At 42.5% G+C, this 20864-nt stretch overlaps 2 protein-coding genes across 2 annotated transcripts in view; both read left to right on the top strand.

Annotated features, from left to right (window-relative positions):
- Nucleotides 1-3542, top strand: part of ANKRD31 (ankyrin repeat domain 31) — a 95844-nt gene extending 92302 nt beyond the window's left edge. The window contains exon 21 of the mRNA XM_008578110.1: nucleotides 3206-3542. Within this exon, the coding sequence (XP_008576332.1) occupies nucleotides 3206-3351 (146 nt within the window). The 3' untranslated portion in view covers nucleotides 3352-3542. The remainder of the gene's footprint in view (nucleotides 1-3205) is intronic.
- Nucleotides 3543-15105: 11563 nt separating this feature from the next.
- The window catches only part of GCNT4 (glucosaminyl (N-acetyl) transferase 4, core 2), a 29240-nt gene continuing 23481 nt past the window's right edge, over nucleotides 15106-20864 (top strand). Inside the window, exon 1 of the mRNA XM_008578109.1 lies at nucleotides 15106-15167. The gene's annotated coding sequence lies outside the window, so the exon portion shown is untranslated. The remainder of the gene's footprint in view (nucleotides 15168-20864) is intronic.

The raw sequence follows: 20864 nt of genomic DNA on the forward strand, positions 1-20864 counted from the left end.
TAAATGAGATGTAAAAGTTCCTAAAACAATAACTGTGGAACAATAGAAATTGTCATAGTTGCGAAGATGGCTGCATTTACATAACTCAAGACTCACATCTTGCCATTCTAATACCAGTACCTTAAATAGTAGATTTTTCCTTGTATATACATCTTTCTAGTCATCCATACATCTGCTCTTGTATATTCAAAGTTCACAGAATATGATTATTATAGTAAGTAAGATGTCAAAATTGGCATATTGGGTGGGTTTTGTATTTTTTCATATCATGATTTCCCATGTACCTAAATATTTAAGATCTCTCTGTGCCTGAAAAGATAAAGCCCCAAGGTGGACCCTGTGGGATCTAGGTCTTTGCAAAAATGTTCTACCTACTTCTTAGAGTTCGAAAGTTCTGTATTAGGTAGGATTAGGTTTGGCTGCATGCCAAAACCTAACAGTCTCTGCCAAAAGTCTTTTTAAGACAGAAAACCCAAAATAACTGTGATTTAAAAACAAAAGGATTGGGCCGAGCCCATGGCGCACTCGGGACAGTGCGGCACTGGGAGCGCAGCAGCGCTCCCGCCGCGGGTTCGGATCCTATATAGGGATGACCGGTATGCTCATAGCGCTCACTGGCTGAGCGCGGTGCAGACGGTCTCAAAAAGGACAAAAAAAAAAAAAAAGGATTTATTTTTTCATAGAGAAGTCTGGATGTTGGCAGTCCAGAGCAGGCATAGCAGCACCACAAAGTCATCCTGTCTTTCTGCTTCATCTTCCTCATTACCGGTTTACATCTTGAGGTCAATTCATGGCCCCAAATAATTATGACTTCCTAGCTATCACATCTGCATTGTAGGCATTAGAAAGATGGAGAGAAGGCAGGCAAAAAAAAAAACAAACAGGCTTCTGTAGCTGTCTGTCCCCTTAAGGAACCATCCCTGAAGTCTAATACACTTTGATTTATATGTCATTGGCCAGAATTTAGTCATATGTCACACCTGCTGACCTAGTTAGCTCCATTCTGTGATTAATATTTGATCAAATCAATGCAGACAAAATCTTTAATAGGCACTTTCCCAGTCCTAAAACTTTTAAAGGACAGTAAGTACATGAAAGATGCTCACACTAAATAGTAATTAGGAATATGCCAATGAAAATAACAGAGTTTTTTTACCATCAGAGTGGCAAACTTAAAAAGGTTGATAATATTCAGTGTTGGCAAGGATATGGAGGAAAAAAACAGGTTTAACACTCTCATACACTGTTGTTGGTAGTATAAAAGGATGCATTTGGGGGGCACTCTGGCAGAATCTTTTAAAATTTAAAATGTGTATAAACCCTTCAACTCCATAATTCTGCTTCTGAATATCAATCCTGTAGAAGTGTTTGCACATGCCTGAATAGTGAAAAAAGAGGAATAAATTGTGAATTACAAGTAAATTATGGTAGATGCATTAGGTTTTTCAAGTCATAACTAAGGTGGGGGACAGTATCTTGTGGAGGAAGAGACAAGTGTAAATGATAGTGCTTAAATGATGAAACTTAGCCAACCTTGATGAAACAAATTTAAATTAATATTTAAAGCCTTATTTCTATGGGTTTTTCCTGAGAGAAGAATGCTTCCCATCCCCAACTTTTGTGGGATACCTTGTTTCAGAAAGTCTATAAAACGAAGACTGCTTCTAAAAAGGGAATTGTTATGTTTACATATGGACCATGTATACAAGTTAAACTTCTTTAGATTATTAAGTGATGGTCTAAAACCCAACTCAGACTGTCTGAAATCCCCCAAAAATAATTTTATTGACTCATATACATGAAAGACCAGGAACGGATCTTCAGGCTTTATCCAGGGTTCAAACAGCATAACTGAGCACCCAGTTTCTTTTGCTTTTCATTCTCAGCTCCATTTCCTCATACTGGCTACATCCTAATGGCCTCTCCTCTCACTATCCCACAGCTACAAGCTCCCAGGTTAAAGTCTAGAGAAGAAGAATGTATATGTGACTCTTTTCCAAAAGACCCAACAAAAATCTCATTGCATCTCACTTCCCTCTGATGAATAGGTCATATTCTCATCCCTGAATCAATGCCTGTTCTCTGATTAGCTTAGATCTAAATGAATCAGGAGGTTGAGAACAACTTCACTAGAAGCATGTGGGCCATGTATATAGGGAAAGGGTTGGCCATACACAGGCAAATTAGGGTGAGTCACCACAAGAAGGATAAATGGATACTGGGCATCAAAAACACCAGATGCCAGTGCTGGCCGGTTAGTTCAGTTGGTTAGAGCATGGTGCTGGCAACACCAAGGTCAAGGGTTTAGATTCCTGTACCGACCAGCTGCAAAAAACAACAACAACAAAAAAAGTCTTTATAAAAAGACCAGATGCCCCACAGATATGTAATTATGTAAAACATTTGTATTGCCTAGAATTTATGAACAAAGCTCTTGTACTATACGGTGTGTATTCCTAAAACTGACTGGTTGAGGTCACACATATTGGTGCTATCTGTTGAATAAGATTCAATTTTCTGAATAATGTATACCTCATATAGCCAATCTCTGAGACTGTCAGGGAGCTTGAAGAAACTAGTTTTAAGACTGGCAGGGCCGAAAGGAACCCTCTTGATCATCAAACCTCTCACCTCTCAGAGAGATGGAAATCCAAAGAAGCCATATAACTTTCCTCTCAGAGAGATGGAAATCCAAAGAAGCCATATAACTTGCTTAAGATCACACACCAAGTCTGTGGCAGAGGCAGGACTAGAAAGTTATCCATCTTTCAGCCTAATACTCTTTTCTGTAATAAATAATGATAATATTAATAATAATAGCAGCTAATATTTACTGAGTATTTGCTATATGCCAGGCAGTATGCTAAGCATTTTACAAGCAAAATATCATTTAATCCTCACAACTGCTTTTTTCTCAATTTATTGGAAATTAAAGCATAGAGGGGCTTGTATAACTACCTTTAGATGTTCTGATCATTCTTTTCCTCGTGGTGTTTTAGACTACAAACAGGCCTCTCTCTGCCAAGATTAGCCAATGCTGGTTTATAGTTTTGTCTCAGGTATAGAAAATGGAATGAATGATGAAATGTCTTGATCAGAAAACCTAGTATGTGTGCTCACACTGGATTATAGGATTTGTAATAACTAAATTTAAAACTTACATTTTAAAAGGCAGCTTTTAATTTCTTTATACTTCTTTAAACAGGAACTTCAAGAGAGTCATTGCAAAGCATCCCACATTATCTACAAATAAATGAAATACTATTAATCAGTGATCAAGAATTTCTCCCATGCCATATAATGGATCAGCATTGGAAGTTCTATGTGGAATGTGAGAAACTAACATTCTAAAACCTTGTTTTCTTAATGATTTATATCTTTAGATCTAATGATTCTTGAGATCTCATGGTCTAGTGGGTCTTTTTAAACCTACAATGTATGAGTTGCTACTCAAGATGTGTGTTTACTGTTATAGGAAAAATATCAACTATTATAGTAAGATTTATGCTTTTTTTGCCATTGAAATAAAGGTATTTTCGATACACACCATTTGACTCTTTGGCTTCCTTTTTACTAACATAAACTTAAAACGAACCTTTCAATCAACACCTTTACTTTTGTATATATAACAGATGTTTCTTAAGGACACTGAGGATACAAATAAGGGTGATCATGGATAAGGTCCTGAAAAGGCCCAGGTAAAGTGAATCCACTTAAAACAAGAACTTAAAATCCCAATACTTTCTTTCCCCCATTTACTTTTAAGTTTATCTCAAAATCAAAATGTAAAATTATGAATGAGGTTTAAGTTTCATAAAATTTAGTGTAGATAGGATTATAACTGTGCTAAGTCTTAGAACAAAAAATGAGTCAAGTGTTGATTTAGGGGTTGATTATTTTAAATAGGATATACTTCATCTTTGACTTTTGCTACTTTGTCATGATTTTTTTTTTAATTTTAAGAAAGAGATATTTAAGAGCTTTATCAGTTTTCTCAAGGGCCTCTCTTAATCCTTTGATATCCAAATTATTCTTTACTTATCCTTCATTACCCCAGGCTCCCAAATAAGTTTTTTGACTCATGTCCTTTTTCTATCCCTTCTCTCTCATTTGGGTAGAGAAGTCAAAATTACAATAAAGTTTACCCAAGCAAGTCCTAGAATTGTGGGGGGGGGGGGGGGGGGGGGTTGCTTTTTGGATATTTTCTTATTTTAAATGTGTGTAGTATTAAGAAACATCTTTTTAAAAAAAAAACATTTTAGATTATACTTAAAAATGTATCTTTTAAAAATCTTCAAGGAACAGCTGCAAATTATCCCTACTCACACAGAAAAAATCATTAGTTCTCTCTCTACTCAAGTTAAAACCTGTGAAACAAGGTGCATCATGAAAAAAAAACTATAAATAAAAGCAGTTTACATGTAAAAGCATATATATCTTTAGAATATACAAGAAAGTGGTTAACAGTTGCCTCTGGGAAAAGAAATTATTGGGCTGGGGAACTAGGGGAAAGGAAGACTTACTTTTGACTATACATACCCTTTGGCAATTTCTCTCTTTTTTTTTTTTTTTTTGTCCTTTTTGTGACCGGCTGCACCGCGCTCAGCCAGCGAGCGCTGTGAGCGCACCCGTCATCCCTATATAGGATCCGAACCCGCGGTGGAAGCACTGCTGCACTCCCAGCGCCGCACTCTCCCGAGTGCGCCACAGGCTTGGCCCTGGCAATTTCTGAAATTGGTACTATGTATGTGTTCTTTCTATTCGGATAAAAAATGTTAAGTATCTGAAAGAAAGCACCTGGAAAGGGATGCCTATTAATAAAAGTGTAAAGACATATTAAATCATTTTATTTTTTCTCCTTCAAGAGTTCAATGAAAATGTTCAAGATAGAAAACACTACATGTTGTAATGTTTGAGAACTGACAAGAATTTTATTGATCTATTATAATTTCCTTAGAATACTGTATTTTTCTAATTCTTAAATAACCTAAATGAGGTGGTATATTTGGCTTTATTATTTAAGAAAATATTTAACATATGGGTCATTTGAGAGTATGTACTAAACTAAATTAGATATATGTGAAAAATGCAAATTGTTGGACAGTGTCTAACATGAATCCTGGTTTTATTAAAGAAATAAAATTATATATCTTTGAGTGCATGTATAGGATATATAGCCATATAAATATATATTATGTAATACATACTTTTATATGTATAGCTATGAAAATGTATATTTATTTAAGTATGTGTGTGAGATGGGGGTAGGGGTATGTTTAGTGAAAGGTCTAGAATGCTACAGATACAGCTCTTTACAGTGCCTACCCCTGAAAGAGCTGTACTGAGAAGAATGGGGGGTAGTTTTGCGGTTTACCTTCAACTTTAAAAAAAAGGAAAAAAACCCATTTTTTAAAAGAATAACTTTAAAAGCAGGCATTTTATTTAGTGATTACAGTTTATAAAAGTCATACATTCTCAGTTTACATACAAGAGATCTTGCAATTCTCAGTTTTTCATTATGTTAAGTGAAATAAGTGAGGCACAGAAAGAAATACCACGTCCTCACTCATAAGTGGGAGATAAGAAAGAAAGATCACAATAAAACATTGAACTTTCAGAAGGAGAGAACAGACCTATAGCTACTAGAGGTGGGAAAGGGAAGAGGAGGGGGGTTAGAGAGTAATTAGGTCAGGGACACAAAGAATAAATATGATTTATAATGATAAACATGCTAATAATACTGATTTGATCATCACATGCTGTACACAAATACTGAAAGTCAACTCTGTACTATATAAATATGTATAATCGTAAATAAATAAAAACTAATTACTAAATTGAAATTCACATTGATTTTTATTTTGTTTTTCACTGCAATGTTTATAAGTTTTGCAGTTTATATTTGTCCACAAACTATTTTGAATAAATTTATGGGTAAGGTTAAAAAAAAATTCTTAATTTTCCAAGCCCATTTACTATATTTTATACATGTGACTGACATAATACCCATTGCCCTTGAGGCATGCTGAGTATTGCCCAAACTAGAAAACAAAAGGGTCTACTCCAACTAGGGTGGAGAGTGCTACCCTATCCTAGATCATCCCTATGGGAAGACTGGGCAATTTGGGGAGTTTGCTAGATGTTTTGCCTATTCTGTTTTTTGGTGGGTTTCTTTTATTTTTTTGGCAGCTGGCCAGTATGGGGATCCAAACCCTTGATGTTGGTGTTATGACACCATGCTCTAACCAACCAAGCCAACTGGCCAGGTTATTCTGGGTTCGAAATAAAACCTTTAAGCTTCTGACCCCAAACCATAGATGGGACCTTGGAAGAATATCTAATAATCCCATCTTCTACCTGATATTTGCATTTTTTCTGACTTCTTGTATTCACCCCATATCCAACAAGGAAGCCTATTCGTATTCAGATAGGTAGTCTTAAGTGTTAGAAAACTGGAACCTTTAAGTCCAAGCATCACAACCCTATTATGACAAAATAATACTTCTTCTTAAAAGCTGAATTATTATGACACAAGTTTCTACCGGCCTGATTGCTTGAAATGTCCAAGCATGCATCTTGTCCTTTTCTTCTCAGTTTCTCTTTCCTTCAATCCCTTCAACTTCCTCTCAGTTCAGTCCTTATCAGTGCCTGTCTAGACTATATGCAACAGCAATCCTAACCTATTTCTACCCAGTTTGTGGCATTTTGTTATGGCAGCCCTAATAAACTAACACAATCCTAACTCTCCCCTACATTTGTCTACACAATTTTCCCTGCCTAGAATGTTCCCGCTCACCCTGCCCATCTATGTTTTTCTTTTTCTCTGAGTCCTTTCTTCATATATGACTACCTGTGTTGCTTTCTCAGATCACCCCAATCCAAGCACTTGATATTTACTGCCTGCTGTTCGTAGTTTTCTTTTCATAGTCTATCTCCCCCAAGTTTCTGGAAAACTTGGTGAGATCAGGTTCAGGGTTTTACTGTACTTTCTATAAAATATCTTAAACATAGTAGATGCTCAAGAAATATCAGTTAGGGTGTTTTCAGGTATGATAACAGAAAATCCTACTCAAAATGGCTTAAGCAATAAGGAAAATTATTTTATTTAACAAGTCCAGAGGTAGGAACTTCAGGGTTAGTTAATTCTTCAACTCAATAATGTCATTATTGTTTCCATCTTTCTTCCAGCTCCCTTCACGGTGCCAAGATGGCTCTGCTGTTACAGGTAGGTATACATGCAGAAACAGCATCATTAGAAGAAGAAAAGATACATTTTCTACCAATGTACTTCTTTTGGGAAGAAACCTTCCCTGAACACCCCCCCACCTTCCCAGGAAACTTGTGTCTGATTGGCCAGAATTATACCACCTGCTGTTCCTCACTAGCCTGGGATGTGGCCTTGTCTTTATTGGCTGAGAGAAGTACATGCCGATGTGCAGGAGAGTAGTCAGCTGTACAAATTCCAGACTCTGCCAGTAAAAAAGCAAACAAAGAAGAAAAAAAAAAGTGTGTTGGGGGGAAGGGGTTGAGGTAAGAACTAATTTTTTTTGAGCACTTAATGTATATCAATCATTGTTATAAGCACTTTTGATGTATTAACTCATTTAATCCTCACCACGCCATATGAGGTAGGACATATCATTATCCCCATTTTACAGACAAGGAAAATTGAGGTGCAGGATGAGGTAATTTGGCTCAAAGTCACACAATTACGAGTGATGGAGCTGATTCAAACTTGGTAATCTAGGTCAGAGCTCATGCTGTAAGGCCTCATGTTTTTTCCCCCCAACCAAAAGTATCTGCCTCAAAACATTTTAAATGATTAAAACAGTGTCAACATCATTCTGAGTTATGGTGACCCTATGACTCCTTCCTCCTGCACATTCTGAGGGAGTCAGTGTTTGCTGACTTTGGTGAAGGATAGGCAGTCAGGGCAGACAGATACTCATTGGTAAATGGAATGCAGAAGTCCAACTGACAAGTTGTAATATGAACACAATATCTACTCTCGAGGCTTTCTCTTTTTCAGTCTAGGGAGCTTCAGGTAAAAAATAAGCTTTACTCAAAGCTTATTCAGGTTGAAATATTGCCCTAACTCAATATGCATGAGGAACTATCTTGTTGCTTTTAAATGAATGCATGTGCCTATAGGGCCTGGATTTTACGTCCCTTTGGATTTTCTGTGCTATTGAAGGCTAACAGCACATAACCTCCACATGTGTTTCTTTGGACTCCCTCTCTAGTTTTTCCTTATCTCATGTTTATTGAATCCTATATTACAGAAGAAAGGCAGGGACATACCTTTCTTAAACATGTAAAAGCCAAGAAATGTGGTTTGCTTCTACTTAAACTTGATCATAATGTTCTCATGTCCCTAATTCTTTTACCACCTAAATAAGGGGCCAGAATTTGAGGCCGTGTCAAATAAACTCGCTTCAATCTTAATTTAAGCCCCAAGAGCAGGCTTCGTGGTTAACCTCTAAATTTGCTGGGCATATTTGTAAATTCATGTTCTTTCATTTCGCAGCCAGCCACCAAAAAACAAACAAACAAACATATTTTTTCATTTAGGCTACTTTGCCAGGGGCTTTAAAATAGGAACAGTAGTTGCAAACATTTGAGGCTGTAATGTCAATACTGGTGCTTCTAAAAGGAAAAAGCCAATTAATATTTATGCCTTTAGGTGTTCACAAGACACCTTAAAGTTCCATGACGTATGGCAGTTTGGCTGAGATATGAAGCCGTGTCGTGTCTTTCAAAGCTGAAGGCAAGGAAGTGGTAAGGCGAGTTGCCTAGGTGGTGGGTGAGCCTTGCCAGTCACCCTGCATCTTCATCTCAGCAGTGTTTTTATTCTCTCTTCATTGTTGCCTGCACAGTAACTATCATAAAATGATTAAACAGAACAAAACCAAAACTACATCTCTTTGTGTAAAAATGGCCCCAAAAGAAATGCTGGATATGGAAAGGAAAAGATTTAAGAAAATGTTGGCCCTTAGTACCAAAAAGAAAAGATATCCAAGATAAATAAAAGAATAGTCAAATTCAGAAGAGCCCAGCTCTGTGCCAAGAATGACTTTATATGTAGTAATACAAGCCAGGGAATTTTTTTGACAAGTGCCTAGGTGAGTCTTATCAGGAAAATACAGGAAACATTACATTAGTTCAAGTTATCTTAGTCCATTTTCAGTCGATTAATATGAACTTTATTCATTTATTTAACAAATATTTAATGAGCACCTAGTGTATGCCCAACATTGTTTCAGGTGCTAATGACAACCTAAAAGAAGAAACAGGCAAAAATATAAATCAAAAAGTTTATTTGGGCCAAATTTTATAAGTGCAATCCAGGAAACACAAACCCAAGTTGTCTTGAGTATGTGTTGCAGAGTACAAAAGAGAAGTCAGTAATATTTAAAGGAAAAAGGAGAATCTTAAAGGAAAAGTTCCAAAGTTGTTTACCAATAATTTATATTGGTTCACTAAAATAAAATGAGTTACTGATTGGCTGTACATTGCTTTGTGTCATAAATTTCAAGAAACTTGCAACAAAGAAAGGGTAAGAGTTTACATTGTACAACTTGTGATAGATAACATTTGGATAGTTATGTCCATTGAGGCCAAAATGTGCAATTTGGCAATTATCCTGGACATGAGCCAGGGGGACGTGAATGAAGCCTCATGCTCCTATCTCTCTGGGCCTAAGTTTAGCAGATGAAGCCTCATGCTCCTATCTCTCTGGGCCTAAGTTTAGCAGACCTCACATTTCTCACATTTCTTAGATTCTTCTAACCCACTTTCTTTTCTTTTTTTTTTTTTTTTTGGTGGCTGGCCGATATGGGGATCTGAACCCTTATAAGCCACTTTCATTTCTCACTAGGAATACAGCAGAAAAGACAACAAAGTTTATGTCCTCGTGGATATTATGTCCAGGAGCAGAGAGTAACAAGCAAACAGTTTAATTTCAGATAGTTGTGAGTGTCATAAAGACCATAGAGCAGGATAAAGGCCAAAAGATGATAAAGAGGTGGGGCAGGCCATTTTTCTAACAGGGGTAGCCAAGGACGGCCTGATTTTGAGAAGTTACATCTGAACAGAGAACTAAGTAATAAGAAACTGCTTACAAATTCCATCGCATCCAAATTTATATAATCTTGGCTGGCCGGTTTCTCAGGGCATAGCCTTATAACATCAAGGTCACGAGTTTGGAACGCCATACCAGCCAGCCTGCAAAACAACAACAACAAACAAACTTATATAATCTTTATTCTATATATCTCATGTCTCCTAAATTAGATGGGATTTTCTTAAGGTCAGGGACTGTCTTTTCTATTTTTGTATTCTCCCATAGCAACCAGTGTAGTACTTTGCACAAGCAAGAACTCAGTGAATCACATTAGACTCAAAAGCATTTCAAACTTAAATATACCTATAAAGATCCAGCCAGAAAAGGATCCAGCAAATTACCTGTTTTCTAAGTAAAAGAAAATCCAGGGAAATGCATCAAATCATCAGATACTCAGACCAAGACTAGACTCCCTGCTTACTTCCAGTTGCTAATCATGGTTGCCGATTCTTATCAGAAACTCTTCAAAACACGCCAAGATCTGGTCATCTGTGTGTGACTCCACATTGGTAAGATCAGACAATGAACCTTGATTAACAATTTCTGTGGGCTTACCACCCTGTGATGTAATTTCTTGTCATTTTGTACTCAACTTCTTACCAATGTCTCTGAGTGCCTTCAAAGTTTTATTCAACCCCTTTTTCTTTAAGATAATCAGCTGAGTTCTGCAGAAGGCTACTGGATCCTATTAAGTCTCTGAAGGCCAAAAGGAGATTCTTTTTTTTTTAAAGATGACCGGTAAGGGGATCTTAACCCTTGACTTGGTGTTGTGAGCACCACGCTCACCCAGTGAGCAAACCGGCCATCCCTATATGGGATCCGAACCCGTGGCCTTGGTGTTGTCAGCACCGCACTCTCCCGAGTGAGCCACGGGCCAGCCCCAAAAGGAGATTCTTTAATACACTCAAAAATCCTTGGAAGGTTTAGAGAAACCAGTTCAGATGTCTGGGGAGGGTTTATCACAATTCCAGTTTGGGAATCACATAGCTTTTAGGGAGGCTTTCCATTTCTTGCAGGATTGCCCTTTTCTTCAAACACTTTCTTTGAACCAAGAATAACAATCAGTACTATAAGGCTGACCCAGGAGGAAAAATCATGTAGTTGAGGAAATTCCTGAACAAGGAATATCCAGACCAATGTGTTTCATACCGTCTTTACAACTGATTTGCTGTTTGACGTGGCCCAGTTACTTGGCCACTTTAAGCCTTGGTTATAAGTTATGATGTTCCTTTCTCTGACACTCAGGATTGTCATAAAGATCAAATGAAATTACTGAAAGGAGAGAACACTTTAAAGCATCCTAATTACTATAGCATTACAGCATACTGTTATTACAGTAAAAGTAATTAACCATGCTTTTATACTCAGTGTGGTAGATATTGGCATTCTTTCAGCCTTTCATTTCTGCATGAAACTTCAGAAGTTAAGATTCTGCCAGGCACACCCTCTCCTTTGGAGCTGTGCTTTTGATAACCCTGCTTATCTTTACTTTTCCTAATTTTCCTTCAAGGATGTGCTTGTATCACCCTCACCTTCGAGTAAAGTCCTCTAGTGTATCCTCAGTGACTGCATCTCCTTGGCTGAATTCCTTGAGTACAGCTGCCACTTGGCCCATGGGTTGTCATTTGGCCCCAGTCAGTTGACTCTTAGCGTCCCCTGACTTATGTTCTGAGTGCAAAGCCTACCTCTGTAACTAGAGTTTCTTTGATGGCAGGGGCTATGATTTACACCTTTTTGCATCCTCAGCTCAGGAAATATATTTTCATTAACAGTGACATTTGGGGATTGCACTGGGTTAAATAGTATCCCTCCAAAATCATGTTCACCTGGAACCTGTGAATGTGACCTTATTTGAAAATAGGGTCTTTGAAGATAGAATCAAGTTGAGGTCCTACTGGATTAGGGTAGGCCCTAAATCCAGTGACAAGTATCATTTAAGAAGAGGGAAATTTGTACACAGAGGAGACACAGGAAAAGAAATTCATCTAATAAGGAAAAGATACAAATAATGCAGTTACAAGCCAAGGAATGCCAAAGCTTGCCAGCAACCACCAGAAACTAGGAAAAGGCAGAGGATCTCCTCTAGTGCCTGCAGAGGGATCACAGCCCTGCCAACACCTTGATTTCAGGCTTCTACCCTCCTGAACAATAAATTTCTGTTGTTTTAAGTCACTCAGTTCGTGGTAATTTGTTATGGCAGTCCTAGGAAACTAATACAGGAATGCTGAGCACAATGAGCATGCTTAGTGTGTGGTAGAGGCCCTCCTGGGGGCCTATCCTGCTTTGGGCAACCTACTTTCAGAAGACCTTTGGGACTGGTTGGAGCTAGGTTTTAAGGAAAGGAAGTAATTGAAGGCAGTGAATGGAGAGGAGAGAGGAAGAGCTGGGTATGGTCTTGTTGGAGTGAGCAGGACTGAAGCTATGTTGGGACCTAAAACCTCATGAGCTGTAGGCAAACTTTAAAAGGACAGGTTTTTTTTTCTTGACATGCGTTTCTCTGAGTTCCCTCTTTTCCCAAAGTTATTTGATGTTTTGAACGAACCTCATGAGCTGTAGGCAAACTTTAAAAGGACAGGTTTTTTTTTCTTGACATGCGTTTCTTTGAGTTCCCTCTTTTCCCAAAGTTATTTGATGTTTTGAACGTTGGTTATGGGGCAAGATGACATTATTTACATACATGTTAAGTTTTCTAGCCAGACTGAAGCTGCAGACTTGCAGATTTGCACCTACTATCCAGACCCTGGGAAACCAAAGAAGACATCAGTAAAGCTATGCTGATTCCACCCCTACAGCAGGACCCTGAGAGAACAGAAAGGACAGGAGCAGAAACCAGATGGAGTCTTGGTGAGACCTCATACCTGGCTCCTTGGCACAGAACCCTCACAGCTCATGTCTCCTTCCTTCTTGCTTTTCATTTCCCACATTCTATTCCGTCAATCCCCTCTTTAAAAAAACCCTCAGTAAATCTGAGTTTTTGAGATGGCTTTAGTATAGCTATTCTCCTTCAGGTTTACTGGAGAGGTTGGATAGCCTACCATCTCTCGTCAGGTCACCAGTATTCCTGAATAAAAGCTGATCATTTTGACTGACTTTTCAACATTTGACTTTTCAATGGTCTGCTTTTGAAAGGGGGCAGACAGCTGGACTTGGGCCTGGTAACAGTCTGAGTACCAAGCAATCCAAAGCAAAGTTCACAAAGCTTATGTTGAAGGTGTTTTTAAGGTTCCCATCATAGAAACAGTTTGCATTAGGACAAAATGGTTGATCTGGGAGTTGGAGGTCAGGAAGGAAGTGAGTGAATGGATATCTACTTTATGATATATTCAAAATAATAAAATTGACCTATTTGGGAGAAAGTGTGTGTGTGCAGATTTCCTAGTGTTCCTTGTTTGAGATAACTGGAAGCTCCCTGAGTGTGAGCTGGACTGGTGAAGGCTGGTGGTCCCTTTGAATTGCAGCCCTGGAGGCCTCAGTGTCCTCAGTGGTTAAGAGCATGGATACCAAACCTAGACCACCTGGGTCTGAGTTCTGGCTCTGCCATTTACTGGCAAGTTATTTCACCTCACTTGCCTCTCTCTTTTCATCTGCACAATTGGAATATAAATAGCACCTCCCTCATGAAGTTGTGAGGATCAAAAAACTAAATCTGCATAAATTGCTTAGAACACTGCCCCGGATGGATAACAGAAGCCTTAGTTGTTTCATCATCATCATCATGTGCAGATGAGGGAGACCTGGGCAGGGTAAATAGTGTGAAATGTAATGACTTCCAGAAAGAGGAGGTCCATTGGGGAGAAGGAGATGAGGCAAAGCTGGCCATTTGCTTGAAAATAAGTCTGTAAAAAAGCGGATATTAAAACACTTGTTCTGTGAGCACAGGGAGTTTTTTAAAAAGTAGTAGGCTCAGTCCCTCTACTGTTGTGGGGCAGACTCCAGGTACTGGGAGTCAAGGATTCCCATGCTCGCTTCCTCCTTGGGCTTCACTGGGTCCTGGGTCCTACTGGGCTCCCCACTGAGCAGCCAGGCATACGGGCATACTGCAGCCCCAGTCAACATCGACTGAGAGCTAGGGACAAACCAACAAGGATTGATTTGCCTGGTGCCACTCCCTGCCCTGTAAGGCAGGCAGGCAGGCTCTGGGAGCCCCGCGGGAGACTCCTGGAAGTGCGGGGATGGCCAGCTGCACAGCACAGCGCACCCACCTCATAAAGTTAGCACATTCACAAGAACCCGCTGTTCACAAGAATCGCCCAACCGAGTCGCAGATGTTCCCAATAGGTTTAAGTAGGTGCATGAGTCGGACTGGGGCCTGATAACGCGCCCGCAAGGCCCGCCACCCTCACTCCCGCTTGAGGTAAAGAGGAAGCCTGTTTGGCATGTAGGCACTGACTGAAAACAACTCTACCCTCTTATGAGGCAAAAGCTCCACCTTCCCCCGCCGCTGATAATACGCCTCCAGGATGCGCAGGATACTCTTCGTCTTGCCCACGAGAGCCAGCTTGCTTTCCGCCTCGGCCGGGCGACTCCTGCAGGGCCGGAGCCTCGCAGAGCCCGGCGTTCGAGGGGGAAGCAAGGAGTCGCAGATGTGAGTCTGCTTAGCTCTCCTGGCCTCCCATTTCTTGCCTGTTTAACGCAGGGAGAGAACTGGACCTGGATGAGGCTCGGGCAGCGGCGACAGCCGGGCCGCTCAGCCCGAGTGCGGCGAGAGTGGCCCGGAGCGGAGCGCGCCGCGCGCCTCGGAACTGTCCCAAGCGCGGCGCGGGGACCCGAGAGTGCAGGGCGGGGAGCTCCCCCTGCGGGAGCGCGGCTGCGGCGCTCCTCCTTTCTCCACACGTCACGGGGGCAGCTCGGCGCTCTCCCACCCGGGACGAGAGAGAGCAACTCCCTAGCAGGGCGCGTCGCCGAGGTGGCGACGGAGGAGGGGGACAGGAGCGAGCCGCCGTCGCCAAGGGGCCGGGACCTGGGAGCGCAGCCCGGGGCACCCGCCGGGGCGGCCTCTGCAGCCGCGGGGATCCCGCATTGGGGGGCTCCCCCGCTCCCTTTCGTAAGTCGACTTGGCCACGCAGGCAAGCGAAGAGCGCCCGGGGCCGAGGGTGTCCCGTGGTGGCTGGCGCGGGGCCCCTGTCTCTGCCGCGTGGTGGCGGGGACGCCCCGACCCTCTCCTCTCGCGACTTTCACTTTCCCGCCAAGTCCTTCCCGGGCTGAGGGCGGGGGCGTCCGCCCGCGGGGTTTGCGTCGCGATCCCAGGCTGAGCTCCGGCCTGGCTCCGCGCCGGGAGCCCGCGGGTGTCCCGAGAGGCTGGCGAGGGCCCCTGGTGGGTGGACGGAGCGTCGCGGGGTGGGCGGGTGACCCCGCCGCAACTTGGCGGCTCCGCGCTGCAGCCGCGGTTCGCGGCCCGCGGCCGGACGCTGGGAAGTTCCCCGAGCCCTCGCGGGGAAAGGCGGCCGGCGCGTGGCGGCGCGGACATCCCCGGTGCGCGGGCAAAGGGGAGCGGCGAGGCCCGGAGTCGGGGGCGTGTGTGCACCCGGGTTTCCCGGGACTCCCCAGGAGTGAGAACGCGGCTCCCCAACGCGCACTTGCCGGGAGGCTGGAGTCCCGCTCTCTCGGGCCTTCGGGGCCGAGGGTCACCCAGACCTGCCCGTGCTGGTGCGGGCGCCGAGGGGTGGCGTCCCCCAGGGGCCTGCGGAGTCGGGGGCTCCCCACGGCCGCCTTTCAGAGCTGCCTGCCGCTTCTCCGCAGCCCTGGACCGGCAGAGCCGGCGACGCTGCCCCAGCGCCCCCAGGCCTGGGCATCCCCCCCACCCGGGGCTTTGGGAGGGGTACCCCAGGCGGGTGAAGGGATGCATCCGCGGCTTCTCCACTAGGCAACTATGGGGGTCTCTTAGTAGTTGTTTGGGGGTCGGAAGCTGCGGGCCGCGCCCTCCGCAGGACAAGCTTCTGCGCTTTTTAAGGTCAAGTTTTCGTGCCGCAGAGCGGGCTCGGATGGTCCCCTTGCGAGGTGGTGGCACCTCCCCTAGGGGTCGGGAGCCTGGCGGAGAGATCTGGATTCTTGGGTTTATCGTCTTTATGTAGGCAAACGGTGCAGTGGGTGGGTGTTGTTTTTGTAAATTTAAGAACTAAGCTTTCCGGGATGCGGAGATTTTCCGAGTTGTAGCCTGGGAAAAACTTGTCCTCTTGCTGAGCAAGCGTAGAGGTGATATTAGCCCTGGGTCATTCCCCACCCCCCACCCCCCGCCTTTCTCATCTTTAAAATTGAAGAGCAGCAAACTAGAAGATTAAGGGAGTCGGGGATAATATTAATTCAAGTGTCTCGTGGTTTGCTTGACATAGAAGTCACCCTCTTTGATCTTACATGCATAAAACATGCCCTCATTATTAAACCATCTATCAGCCTAAGACATCCTGGAAATTAAGTCTATTTTGACATCTTTTGTTGAGTGTCTTGAGGAAGTAAAATCTTTAAAAGTGAATTATTGCAGAGAGCGCTTCCTGTGTTGCGGTTTCTCAGATGCATAAAACATGCCCTCATTATTAAACCATCTATCAGCCTAAGACATCCTGGAAATTAAGTTTATTTTGACATCTTTTGTTGAGTGTCTTGAGGAAGTAAAATCTTTAAAAGTGAATTATTGCAGAGAGCGCTTCCTGTGTTGCGGTTTCTCAGGATCCAATTCTGTGTGAGAAATGACCAATTAAGACGTTGAGTTATCTCTTACTTGTACTAGGAGGAAACAATAGCCAGAGAACCGGGTTGTGTGACACCGAATTTTCCCCAGGAAGACTGAAAGGAGAGTTTCCTTGGCCGGTGGGGGAGGGAAGGTTTGTACTCTTTTCTTTGGGTGGCAAAAGTACAGTCATTTGCTAGGTGCCACGTCTTCTGTACATGGGTAGATAGGGGTGAATGACATAATGTAGCAGTAAGTCAGATTTGGCACTTGATGGCACCATGCTAATTACCTTCAGGATTAACAGGCCATAAATACTTACCAAACTGACTTTGAGTAACCTGAGGTCATCTCCAGACTGGGAGTGGGGAGGGAAGGTAGAGGCTATACATGACAGTGCTGTTTCTGCCCTCCCACCTCTGGCGTGGGGAGCATGATCTGGGCTTGTCATTGCATCACAGACTACAAGTAAAACTGAGGCAGCTTCAAAGGCAGGAAGAAAGCAGGAAGGCAGTAAAACTGAGTGAACAAGGTTGAAAAGTCATTTCATGAATCCAAATGTGTTGAGCACTTAGTATGTGCCAAGCCAGTAGTGGGTGCCGTAGGAGCACAGATGTCACCGTGTCAGGGTGGGGGCGGGAGGCTTCCTTGGGGAGATGGAAAGTGGACCTGAGGAGGGCCTGAGGATGAGAGGAGCTGTATAAACTAAGGGGGAAGTGGAGGGGGAGCATTCCTTCCAGGGAATGTACCCTAAGACCAGAGGAGAGGAGAGCAGGGAGAGTAGAGGTCACGAAGAGCAGAGGGCCAGTGTTACCTGAGAAAGGTAGAGGACGGCACCAGGGGAGGTCAGCAGGTACTGGGTGGGGGTCGGGTGGAATGGTTCTGGGCCGTGGGGGTCGTTTTGTGGAATGGATCTTCAGGACATTTTCACACCCAATAGTATGAGATATGGATTCAAAACAAAATTCCATCTGCTGCATGGAGAATGGATTTGAGGAGCCCCTAGAGTAGACAGGGCTGGGTCAGACAGTACGAGGGGTCTGGCATGTGAGGCTGAGGTAGTGGGGACAATGCAGTGGGTGGATTCAAGGCGGCTCTGAAGTGACTTGGAGACCAGTTTTGTGTAGGATGTGAAGGTGCAGGGTGACTCTCCAGGTTTGGGTGAGGCTATTTACAGAAACAGAGAACATTGGAGGAGAAGCGGGTTTCAGGAGGAAAGACAAGTTTGGTTTTGTTGCGAGCCAGCCACTTTGGAAGTTCCTGAGGAGAAATACTTCCTAAGTGGCTGGATAGAGCAGGCCCTGACCGACTGACACAGCTGGACGTCGTGTTAACTAGGGGTGGTGTTCAAAGCCTAGGGTAGATGGGGAAGGGGGTGGCTGAGGACTAGAAGCTGCTTCCTGAGTGAGAGGTGGGACAGAGGGATGGCTTTTTTAAGACGAGGGAGCCACATACATATTTAAATGTGAATGAGTTGGAGCAAGTTGGAAGGAGAAGTTGAACATACAGAATATCTGGATACCCCCTCCCCATTCCTTGGAGTATTAAGTAAAAAACAATCTGATTGTGATGGCATTTTGATATCAAACTCATACAACATAAACTATCAACATCTTACAGAAATATTATTTTGAAGCACATATGACTGTGTGTAGATTATGCAAATTTAATGGTTAACAGAAACAGATGGTAATCTATGCAGCAGAGCTGCAGGGTGGCTACGAGCAAGGCCCCTGGAGTGAGACTGCTGAGGTCCTGGTTCTGGCCCTAGCTTATGACCTGGCACAGTTTCCTGACCTTTTTATCTCGGTTTCCAGGTCTCTGAAATGGCACCACACCAAAGGGATATGTGCTCTGGAGTCTCTCCTTGTGGGCTGTTGTAGAGATTGCATGTGCGCCTCCCATGTGCACAATGTGCACATCTTGTGTGCACAATGTGTGCATGTCCGCATTATGCCTGGCACGTGGCACATGATCAGTAAGCCTTAGTGCTGGGGGGTCGATTATGATGATGTTCATTCCACGGTGTCATTTCTATCATTTCCAGGTGATAGAATCTGAGACCTAAAGAGTTTTGAGAACCTAAGGCAGGAGTGGCAAAGTTAAGACCAGGATCCCATTTGCCTGGCTCAGAGGCATGGGCACCTTAGCATGTAGGCGAGTGTCTGGTGCTGGATGCTGTATGAAATAAACCTGTAATAAAAGAACCCAGTCATTGCTTGCTAGAGTGAAGCCAAAAAAGATAACAGCAATGTCAAGGCTTACACACTTCCCAAGCAATTTAGAGATGTATATTTTGCATTAATTTGCATTGCTTTGCATGTCATTTTATATGCATTCCCATATGCTGGTAATTTTCCTAGTGGGATCTAAAGCCTGAAGTTTTAAGTATATAAGAGAAAATAAAATTAATCAGGAACTGAATGCATCTGTTTTCAGTCCTAATAGGCCCTTGGTAATGGTGAGCTCAGTGTGGGCTTTTGGGGAAAGGATTGGATCAGTATTTACTATTTTAGAAGATGCAGGAAGCCAGATATCATTTGATAAAAACAGGCCACATCATAATATGAAGATTGATTTGCTGCACGTAATAGAAAAATGCAGGAAAAATAGAAAACCAGAGGGAAACTGATTATTATATAAAATGCCAAAAAATGAAACAGAGGTAGAAACAGAAGTCTGCTTTATGAAGCTGAACTAATAAGAAATGCAAAGGGTCAGAAAGTAAAGGTTAAATTTCTGCTAAGCAATATGAAATTTTAGAAAGAACATAATCTTAAGTACAAATTCATGAAGCTTTAAAACCAATAAATTCTCCCTAATTTGGACTTACTGACAAATAGGCCATTGTGTCTTAGTAAAATCTTAGAAATACTGAGTATTAAAAAACAAAACGACTAATTTTGTTACTTAGAGCAGTGATTCTCAAAGTGGTCCCTGGACCCACTGCTTCAGCATCACCATCATCTGGGAACTTATTAGAAATGCACACTGTCAGAACACCCACATCTGCTGAATGAGAACCTCTGGAGATGGCGCCCAGCAATTTTAATAAATTAAAAAAATATATAATAGGAGCCATCTTTCATTCCTCTTTTGAATGTTTACTTCTTCAGCCTTAACCTTCCCATTTCCCTCATGTAGACACTGGCTTCTCACCCAGCTGTTTAACTTCTATTGGTTCCTATCCTGGTGGAGGGACATGGAATGTCTGCTCAGGATACAGCAGAGTAGGGTGGGACAGTCCTTCCTTGGTCTGAAGGTCTATACTGATGGAAGATGCTTTCTAAGATCCGTTTTGGCTTTAGCATTCTGGAACTCTGCAGTTCTCATGCTGTCCAGGGCCACTTTGGTTTTGTTCTTGGTTTTGTTTTGCTGCCTTTTTTGTTTCCTTTTGGCAGTCTCATACCAAACAAACTGTGACTCATACCAAATGTACAGTCAGCCAAAACACTGAACCATTCTGTACAGATGCTCCTGTTAAACCACGTATCTCCATCTGGTGCGAGTGCAGTTAATTTTTTGGACCTACGTGTTAGTCTTTGTATTTATCTCTGTTAAATTTCATCTTGCTAGATCCAAGTCCAGATCTGTTTGGATCCTATTTCTATCATCTTTTGTATAAACTGAGTCTCACCTTGGTGTCCTCTGCCAATTTGGCTGCTGATATCCTGGCCAAGGAATTAATAACAATGTGAGCATCTTTTGTTAGAGGCTTTCCTCACAGTTAATGAGGCTCAAATACTTGGCATCTTTTGATGCCAGTCCTTGTGGCGCTAACATCAGAAGAATAATTGTCATCAGTCCGATCATTGTTTGCATTTAAATTACTGTTGTTCTAAAGTACCCCTTCACATAGGTCGTCTTTATAGGGCCCGTATTCTAGACTCTGTCTTTGGTGCCTCTTACAGTACAGCCATCTATACACATCGTCAGTACCTGACTCTGATGATCGCTCTTGCTCCGCTCTCCCAACATTGTTTATACCATCAGCTTGGGGTTTTTTTGTTGTTGTTGTTTTTGTAGGTGACCCAACGTTAAGTTTCAGCTTATACATAAGTCAGAATAAGATGAATT

Source organism: Galeopterus variegatus, unplaced genomic scaffold, assembly GCF_000696425.1.
Source record: "Galeopterus variegatus unplaced genomic scaffold, G_variegatus-3.0.2 Scaffold1632, whole genome shotgun sequence".
Lineage (NCBI taxonomy): Eukaryota > Metazoa > Chordata > Mammalia > Dermoptera > Cynocephalidae > Galeopterus > Galeopterus variegatus.